This window comes from Procambarus clarkii, chromosome 20 (genome assembly GCF_040958095.1).
Source record: "Procambarus clarkii isolate CNS0578487 chromosome 20, FALCON_Pclarkii_2.0, whole genome shotgun sequence".
In the NCBI taxonomy this organism is placed as follows: Eukaryota; Metazoa; Arthropoda; class Malacostraca; order Decapoda; family Cambaridae; genus Procambarus; species Procambarus clarkii.
In genome coordinates, this window is record NC_091169.1 from 24367437 (window position 1) to 24378074 (window position 10638).

At 36.8% G+C, this 10638-nt stretch overlaps 1 protein-coding gene across 1 annotated transcript in view; it reads left to right on the forward strand.

Moving 5' to 3' along the window:
• Positions 1-8142, forward strand: part of Pex7 (Peroxin 7) — a 12694-nt gene extending 4552 nt beyond the window's left edge. Inside the window, exons 2-8 of the mRNA XM_045738119.2 lie at positions 255-382; positions 736-908; positions 1631-1741; positions 3571-3679; positions 5111-5304; positions 6737-6822; positions 7758-8142. Coding sequence (XP_045594075.1) covers positions 262-382; positions 736-908; positions 1631-1741; positions 3571-3679; positions 5111-5304; positions 6737-6822; positions 7758-7941 — 978 coding nt within the window. The 5' untranslated portion in view covers positions 255-261 and the 3' untranslated portion in view covers positions 7942-8142. The remainder of the gene's footprint in view (positions 1-254; positions 383-735; positions 909-1630; positions 1742-3570; positions 3680-5110; positions 5305-6736; positions 6823-7757) is intronic.
• Positions 8143-10638: the final 2496 nt, after the last annotated feature.

The window sequence follows — 10638 nt, forward strand, 5'->3', positions numbered from 1 at the left end:
CCTAGCACCTTGTATGAATTTTCAATAAGTTTCCTGTAGAGGTAATTCTGTATGTCAGCCTGCTTGATAGCATAATCTTTAACATAACACAAAGTGCATGATATACCTTAGGGTGCATCATAATGATATGCTCAGAAAGCACTTCAAAAGCTTGGACTGATATTTTTCCCCATGTTATCTAATATAGTTTCCATCAAAATATGGCAAATTCTTAATGTACACTAATGTTGCATTATATACATCATTATTTTCAGTTAAAAGATGTCAGAAGGCCATGTTCGTATTCTTCGTACGCCTGGTCACCATGGATATGGTGTCAAATTTTCCCCATTTAATCCCAATCTTGTTGCTGTTGCAACAGGACAGAATTTTGGATTGTCAGGTGAGACCAATTAAAACAAAGGTGATTGTTTAAATGCTAATTTATTCAGGGAGGACTTTGCCCTGAATAAAGGGCAAATTGGGAGGTTTCTTTTCCCAAGATCAGGGAGTGCATTTTACCAGAAGGCACAGTGGGTTGTGGCAATACAAGCTTGTCTGATTAATTGATACATTCTAGAAAAGTATTATCAATAATTACTACAGTATAAGAAAAGTACAGTAGTAATAACAATTACCACTCCACAAAATATATAAGTATCCGTGATAATGTGTTGGTATACAGTATTAATATCTGAACATTCACACAAATTAACACACCCAGTAGATTATTTGCAGTGAAATTTCAATTCTTAGGCAGAGGAAGGTTGATCCTGTCAGATCTTTGTCTTCCTGATGACGGTGTGGTGAGCAGCTCCGAATGGAGTGATGCTTTGTTTGACCTGGCTTGGAGTGAGCAATTACCCAATAACATCGTTAGTGCATCAGGAGACGGCACATTGCAGCTTTGGGATACAGCCAAGCCACAGGTATGTGATGTATTGCTTAGTAATGTACCTCCTTCCATTTATATTACTGTATATCAATTTTCATATACAGTACTGTACAGATCTAGGGTATTCATCTTGGCTCTCAGACTCTGTACTGCAAGTTGGTTCCTTTAAGTCATTGGCTACTTTGAATTTGCTTTTTATTTACAGCTAGAATTTGTTTCTTGTTCAGTGATGTTAAACAAGAAGCAATTTTTACATCTGTTGTATTTTGTATCTCCTCTGATCCACAGTTATGGGAGCTAACCTTAAGAAGTTAGATACTACTTTATATAGGAACTACTGGGTGCATGTGTTAATATGATTGTCATTGTAAATGTGATCATGGAAAAACCAGCATAATCTACTACCTATTTGCCATTCCTCTTTGTTTATGTATTCACATAACATTGCACACTTGGATGCTTTTCTCAAGTTACTCTAAACAGCTTTAAGAAAGTTTTAAAGTTCAACGAATGCTTCCAAATGTTATTTGGGAAGAGACATATTATTTTGTTGTAGGATTAAGTTAGGAAGATGTTGCAAATTTGAAATGTTTTTGTTTGAATTTTAATTGCATGCAGAAAATGCCTCCAAGTGGCATAGTAATCAGGAATAAGAAAAACATTCTTAAAGTTTAAGCCAACAATACATATACAGTATGTCTTCTAGCCTATGTAAATTATATGCAACATATGTTTTTACATCATTTGTCTTAACAGGCTCCTCTGATGGTGTACCAAGAGCATTTGAAGGAAGTTTATAGTGTAGATTGGAATCAAACACAAGAGCATCAGTTCATCTCTGCTTCATGGGACACAACATTAAAACTGGTATATATGTTAGTCTTGGACAGTATTGTATTGTATTGTATTGGACATTGCTTAATTTTAGCTTGCCTATCTATGTCCATGTGTTTAATAAACACACAAGTCTAATCCATGTTTTTATTAATATACAGTATTTGTGAGGTGCCCCCCCCCCCCCCCCCCCCAGTAACTCCCCTGAGCTCATGGTGCTGATACCACAAGGAATTTCCCATACATTAGATTCCTGAGACTTTCTCAGCCTCACAGCCACGACTGCTATCCAGCCCCTACAAGAAAGCAAAAAGAGTACATGTGGATCAAGAATGAACCAACAATCAAGATGAGCTGCTCAGAAAGTTAAATGGCAAAAATATAGCAATCAACATCTCTATGAGAAACGAATGATAAGGCTAAACCATCCAACCAATAGTTTGAACAAGCAACAAAACCAGTTGAATTCTTCCAATCATCACCAGGTGGCAGCTCAAGTCATCCAAAATCCCAGCATGCAACCCTCCTGATGTATCACAGCTCCATAGTGATATTCATGCTGTGTGACTGGACACTCATACAAATAAGGGGGTTAGGTTTTCTTTCAGACTCTGTCCAGTAATGAAGCCTGTTGTACACTTCACTAGTGTGTTGACTGTAGGGTTACCATACGTCCGTATTTTCCAGGACATATCCTGGATTCAGGTGCCAGAATTATAATGTAATTTATATAATTATATAATGGATAATAATATAATGCCAAAGGCCCTCAGTGTGTGTTGGGCAGGGACACGGGGTCGTGTTGGCTGTTAGTGGAGGTGTCCTGTATTCTGACTGTTCAAATATGGCAATCATGGTTGGCTGACCATGTTGCGATTCCCTCATGGCTTAGTTTTGCTTTGGCTCTTGTTTTAGGGTTCTCTTTCCTGTCACCATCAAAGAACCCAGTTGGCCATCAGAGTTTAACTTATTCTCTGAGGAGCCCTTTCATTCGGTTGACAACTTTCAAATTGCCCTTATTCTGGATAGTGCTTTGAGCCTTGAGGTTCTGTTGATAGAGAAATGTAGTTGTTAATATTTTGGCTTCCTTTGGCAAATTACCAGTGTGTCTCCCCCTTTGGGGATGGGATTCAATGCTGTATGCCTAGAGGCATGAGAAGGGCCATCCTTTTTTAGTTTACATTCCTCCCATGGTTGGTGATTCATTCTGAAGTCCTTTGCAATGCTTCATACACCAAGAGTGTTAATGTACATTCATGTGGAAACTGCATTCTTTTTGGATGAGTAGTGCTGTGCTTGGTTTAGCCTAAAGAGGATGGTTTAATTATGAACAGCCTCCCATTTTTGTGCATGAGAGACATGTTTAAGTGACCATTTGTTTTGTGCACATCTCCTCATGCTTTCTGTTATCTTTCAGTGATGTGTTTCAGTGTTTGATAGCTTTACTCTATATGCATCTTGCCACCAGGGCCAGATATTGGTCCTGGATCCTGGTAGATCAAGATAGTCTTAGAACCTACTGTTTTGGAAGGGCACTTGTGGCGTCAGTGCTGCAAGCTCCGAGGAGCTACTATACTGAGCAGCTTCTCAGGAAAGGTTGTTTCATTACACTCAACACTTATTTTTACTAACAATGACTGGGTTTGACTCATTTTGACTGGTTAACATTGACTGACAAATATGACTGGTTTTGACTGCCTGCTTGGCTTGTAATTTTATTTTTTATATTTTATTTTTTATACTGTAATTTTGTTTACACTGTATTAATGTTAACTCTTATTTACAAAGTTTCCATGTAGAAATTGAATTTTAAATATTCCTTCCAGGTTACCTTATGTTCAAACATTTATTTTAAATTTCAGTGGGATCCCAGTCATGGCAGGTCTGTAGTGACAATGACAGGTCATGAATCACTTGTGTATCAAGCTGTTTGGTCTCCTCATTTGTCTGGCTGTGTTGCATCAGCTGCAGGTGAGTGTATAGCTTTCAATAATAATAATAATAATAATAATAATAATAATAATAATAATAATAATAATAATAATAATAATAATAATAATAATAATATTTGTAAAATATGTATACATAAGATTATATTACAGAGGTATATTTGAAGGTACAGGGGTTGCATATTAAAAACATCCTCTGGTATGTAAAGCATTTTGGCAAAAATACAGTCACTATCTCGGCATTTCCTTCATGCACATCACATACATTAAGTGAGCCAAACAAGGCTTTTCACATATAAATGAAAAATAGTGTATAAAACACCTGAGGATCCAGATCAGAAAGGAGCATTTGACTGTTTTAACACCCTGTTTCAGCGTTAAGGTTTCTCGGATGCTACCATAGCAAATGCCACAGGCATCCAGGTGCCAAACAAGAATCAGATGATGGAGAGCCAGCCCAGGGTCACTTGGCACTGATGGCACCTACACACCTAGGCCTCATGCAAAACTTTAGTTAAATATTCGGAAGCCACAGATCCTGATGTCCAAACAAAACATGGCTCAGAAGACAGCGAGAATTTTTCATATACAACAGGACCATTTACAGAGATTCTTGTCATGATGGGAATAAAATAGTGCCTGACAGATGATACAAATCATGTGTGGATCATGAAGACTTTGGATGAGGAAACATTCAAGGGCCCTTACTTCAATAGTCTCCATACATTTGAGAAATTATTTTACATTTGTCCTCCTCCTACATATGCTTTATTTTACTATTTATACAATAAAAAATTTAATTCTAATAATTATATACTTATAAATAGAAGAATGGAAAGTAATTTTTTCACCCTTTTATATAAAGGGTGAGTTTTTTTAATGTCTACATGGAAAGTAGAATATACCAGATGTAATACAAATGTTTTCCTGAGGTAGCTTCCCTCCAGGGACCAGAACCAGAACTTGGCTCCCCTCTCACAGAGGCACAGGGAGTGAGTAACAGTCTGCTACCTCACTGGAAAAAGCCTCCAGAAAGTCAGAACAAGGGATTCAGTCCAGCTAGCTTGAAACTCAGTAGTATCAATTCCCACTACCAGGAGGCCCGACCACAGCCCTCGGCCGGTTCTCCTGGTCAATTCTGCTGCTGATGAGGTAGCATTTAAATCTGTCTATAGCATTCCAGTTTGTCATTTATGGGCAACCCTTGCCACTTCAAGCTAAGTGCTGGTCATCCTATGACTCTTTTTGTCCTGTGGGTGCCTTTCCTTTCTTTATTAGGTTTCTTGTTCTAGTATTACTGCAGCATTAAGTGCATGTTTTTTATCATGCTTATTATCATGCTTATTGTATGTGCTTCATCTCCAAATAGCACAGAACTTGTAGCGGGCACTATTTGAAAAATAAATGCTTAGTTTTATATAGAGTATTAATCATTTTATTCTGTAAATTTTAGGTGATGGAACATTAAGAATATGGAACGTAAAAAGAAGCTCTCGGCCATCAATGACAATACGTGTTTGTGATGGCGAAGTTCTTAGCTGTGATTGGTGCAAGTATAATGAAAATATTGTTGCCACATCAACCACTGATTCCAATATCTTTGGATGGGATCTGAGACATCCTGGACAACCTATCTATATTCTCCATGTAAGTATTTCAGTAAGCTATTAAACAATATACTTTAAGGTTTTTATGCAGTCTATCTCATGTACTTTATTGAAATGGTATGATGTAAATGAACTCCAGTATGCTCAGCTGTATATCCTATACAGTACATATATTGCTTTTACATAGGGTAACATGTCATAATATACAGAACAACATAACATACCTTGGGTCATGGAAACATATTGTGGGTAAGTGCTGCCTCTTCTTTGGGTGTGATGTTTATAGTGGTATGGATATGGTATTACACCTGGTCGAGTTAATGTGATGCCACCATCTCTCTTTTGGCCTCAATGAGGACAGGAAGCCAGAGTTTTGTCAGAGGTCCTCTATTTGTCCTGATGAGTTTATCAAGCTGGATTTTGAAATAATAGTATTTTGGCATTTATGGCTTTGGCAGGTAGGCACTTCAAAGGGTTTATATTAATGGCTTTAACATTTTTAGCATTTTTAACAAGATTTATATTAACAGGCTTTTTCACCCTGTGGGTGAAAAAGCATCTCCAGTTTTCTGTCCTGCATTGTAGCTTGTTGAGCTTGAAACTGTTGCTCCTTGTTTGTATTATATCAAACCCTTTAAAGAAGTGGCCTGGATCAATATCCTCTGAAAGTGTTCAGTATTTTAAAAGTTTTGATGACATCAGCCCTGTCATGTCTGGTTTGCAATGTTGCTAGCCTTGTGGCCCTCTACATAGATATAGTGATTTCAGTAAGGCAAGGGAATGAAGAGGTAGATTTTGTTGTCTTCTAGGGTAGACAAATCTTCTAGAGCACAGCAAACTGAACAAGCTGAAAAGAATATTCCAAATGCAGTGCAGAGTTAGTATCACCATTGTGGCTTCTTTAGTACTACTGTAATGTAGTGCACACACTGGTCTCATATAATGCCCACTGGCAGTGTGCTCATGGGATAGAATAACATACTTGACCCTTAGCATGCCAGATTTTCTACATGCTACTTCCAGAGTATTATAGACATGGCATTACAGATGTGTAGGTACAAAGGATATCTGCATATTAAGTTGAATTTATTCTCATAAAGTCTATTTGTAACTTGTATTCCTTTATTATATCTCTGTTTAGCCACACGTTACCTCTAACAGCATGTATATTTAACCCTGCTTGCTTCATTGATATGCAATAGCAAATTCTCTTGAGCTGTCTGAATTTACATGCCTGTATTGCCTCCATGTTTCATAAACAATCATTTCAGTCTTACATGCTATCACAATTTATAGCACAACCTTCTGGCTACACATGCATTGTTCAGATATTGAATTACTGTAAAGTTTCTATATTATATTAACCATTGCATTACAGTACAGCAAACTCTTTTATATATGGTATAACATGTGGTACTTTCACATACAGTACCTTCAAATTCAACAGATTAAATTGATTTTCTATATTTCAGGGACATGAATATCCAGTGCGCAGAGTGAAGTTTTCTCCCTTCGTCGAGACTCAGTTAGCTTCAGTTTCCTATGATTTCACTACAAGGTATAATAGGCTTATTATATGCTATACTAGTAGATCATAATCAGTAAATGGGTAAGTTCTGAGTTTTGCAAACAATTGGGTATTTTTGCTTGCCTGTGCATTCATGAGTATTTGTGCAGTACGTGGTGCTCTTATTACACGTTTGTAGCATCAGAGAGAGCTGTGTTCCTGATGTCCTGTAGCCTTTATTTCTTTATATATTTTACCACAAATATTTTTTAAATATCAAGTGATCTTTGTTCGCACTCCATCTTTGAGTTTGTTCAAACCATCTGCTACCCTTGAGGAAATGCTTCCTTTAACCTATTCAATATAATTTGTCTGGTTATATCCGGTGTTAGCTGTTGCACTGAGTCATTGATAAAACCAACCCCACCCCATCTTGCCTTTTGGGTAGTCAGTTCTTTCTCAGCTTCAGGTGCAGTTTGATGGGCTAAGGCATAGTGAGATGTTGAGTCTCTCTTTTGCAGCTGCAGTGGTTTAAATTTTTCCAAAGTTGTATGCTACTATACTTCAGGATATGGCTGTGTACTTCTTCAATGCCTGTCTGGCCTTCAGGCAAATGGTCCTCAGTTTTTAGATTATGCTTGGGCCTGTCTCCCTTGTACAGTTTCATATTTTTCCTATGATGAGGTGCAGAATGTTCTCTTGGAGGTCCAGGTAAATAAAGCAAATAAAGCCTAGCATAGCATAAAAAAAGAACCATAACCAGGGGAAGGGAACACTTCTTAATCTCTCAGTGGTAGTGCTTCCGTAAATTGTTAGAGCTAACTGGCCTACTTTGTTATGGATTACGGATGCTTATAAAAACATCATTTATTTAAATTATTATGTGACCTGCAGGATAACTTTGAAGTTGTCATAAAAGCTTGATTGAATTTCAAACATTTATGTTATAGTAAAAACTGTTTAAATTAATCTTATGATTTTTTCAGACTTTGGGACCACACAGTGCCCTCTCCCTGCTTGGAAGTGATGAAGTATCACACTGAGTTTGTGTATGGCCTGGACTTCTCTAATCATAAACAGGGTGTAATGGTAGACTGTGCATGGGATCAAACTGTTGCAATATATCAAACAGGGAAGCCCCACCCCAGTGCACCTGAACTTTCAAAATGAAGTTTTAAGCTTTGAAATAAAGATTTAAATTAGAATGGCCTACTTTACTTTTCTGAAATGTTATATTGATTACAGGTCTTGTTATTTTTGTAATTCATCCTTCATTCACTAAGATATGTACAAATTCAACTAAATGTGATAACCACATTAATGTATATACTGTATTATGATAATCATGTATAAAGCTGTACAGAAAAATTATAGTAAATGTCTGTTTATTGTATTATCCTTGCATGTTATTTTGATCTATATAATATACTGTACTGTAATAGCTCTCTAATTTGAACCTCAGTAACTTAAATCTTTGGGTAATTTGACCCAAATATTGTAAAGTACATACATACAAGGTGTGATACAAACATTGATGAATTTATAAACAGAGCTAGTACATACAATGCCTAAAGCCACTATTAAGCAAAGCGTTTCGGGCAGGAAAAACACTAAGACTAAAACTTAATACTAATTGAGATTAAAGTATAAATTGTGATGAGATAATATAAAATTAAAAAAGGGGGGTGAACATGGCAGAAAAATAGCAAATATACAATTTGGTCGACAAACAGCATTGTTTAAAATAGACATGCGTTGACATTTAGGGGAAGGTAGGTTACTTGGAGTTAATTAGGTAGTGCTTAGTTTTTATCTTAAACTGGTTGGGAGAAGTACAGTCTTTAACATGACTGGGAAGGTCATTCCACATTCTGGGTCCCTTGATTTGTAGAGCATTTCTAGTTTGATTAAGTCGACTCTTGGAATATCAAATAGGTATTTGTTTCTGGTGTGGTGAATCCACAATCTGGTGTGGTGAAAATCCAAATTACTGGTATAACATGTACAATTTTGGGTGACAACATTCAAAGAGTATGGTGATTTTTTTTATGTTCATTTAATACAGTCTTGGTTACAGCAGTTGGATGTTAGGAATGGTATGACGTGTCATGACAGGTTGAGCCAAGGATGCTTATTTTGTTTTGCTAGTGGAGTCAAGTAGGACTTGGTGCTAAAGTTGGCTAGAGATGGAGAGCTTGAGTGAGGCCTGGAGCTGAAAGCAGAGAGCATGAGCGAGGGTCTAGGGCAGAGAGTTCGAAGCAAGGTGAGAGCAAAAAGCTTGAACATGGATGGGAGCAGAGAGCTCAAATGAGGGGTGAGAGTGGGAAGGTCAAATAAAGTCGGGATTGGTTGTCTGCTCTGTAGCAAGACCTGTAGCTTCTCATGTGAGAATTGGAACTAGACAGACTGCTGTATTCTTGACCATACTATGTCTGTGTCCACCTTACATGTTGGACACAGTTTACTGTTCACTTGCTAGATTGAACACCATTTGGTCTGATAGGAAAATCGCTGGTTACTTTTGGCAGTGCTGAGTGATTCGTGGAAATATTGGAGAATATGCATTAGTATAATTAGAGACCATTAATGGCTAGTGCAATGACTGCAGGTGTCATTAGTAATTATTGGGATAAGTACTTAGTACACTACAGATAATATAGGCTACACTGGGTTTTGCTGTTAGGCTACTGAATGACAGATGACAGCCTTTGTTTTTAACACATAATTACATTAAACAATACATTAATAATACATTGGATCCTCGACTTACGAAAGCCCCAACTTAATTTTTTTTTTGAGTTACAACCCCAATTTCGTTGTTGATACACATATGAGTGCATGATTCTGGTGGCATGGGTATCCCTGCCTCAGTTGACCAGAGCCACTAGCTTAGTGAACATAAGAACATAAGAACAAGGTAACTGTAGAAGGCCTATTGGCCCATACGAGGCAGCTCCTATTTATAACCACTCAATCCCACTCATATACATGTTCAACCCACGCTTGAAACAATCGAGGGACCCCACGTCCATTGTGACGATTGTCCTGGAATTCTTAATCAATCAATAGGGACGATTGTCCTGGAATTCTTTGTAAAAAATTTCGTTGTTTTTGTGCTTTTTTGTTTTTTGAACATAAAAGTAATTATATATATCATGCCATGGGTCCCAAGAAAGTCACTAGTGGTAAGGTTTAACCTAAGAAAATTGTTGTGAGTAGAGACAGTAAAGGATGCCCCTACCACATTAAGAAAACGTGTGAAGTATGGGAAGAACTGCAAAGTTTTGTTGAAAAAACTCACCCAGATAAAGCTGTAGCAGGCCGTTTCATTGACTCATTTACTGTTTTAAAACCGGATACGTCGGTACGTCGTTAAGCTAGGCTGTATTAGGTTATGCTATTAAGGTTAGGCTGCATTGGGCTCGGTTGGATTAGATTGGTTTGATTTGGGTTACGTTAGGTTGGGTTGAGCTAGGTTAGTCAGGTTTCAAAATTCAAAATTCCACTACGTCACATCCTCTGTGGCGTAGTGGTAAAGCACGCGCCCGGCTCTTCCCCTGGCATAATTAAAATATTAACTTAAATAATTCATTTGTTAGACAATATATGATATTCAGATCTATAAATTATTTTAGAAAGGCCTATAATGCATAAAAATATTAATTTATACACTCCTGGCGCTAGGAATTTCAATATGGCGCTCAAATAATTTTAGGCAGAGGGTCAAATAATAAATTTTAATAATAAATAATAAATTAATAATAATAAATAATAAATTTTAATAATAATAAATAATAAATTAATAATAATAAATAATAAATTATTATTATACAATAATAATTAATATAATAATTTTTTTTTTTTTTT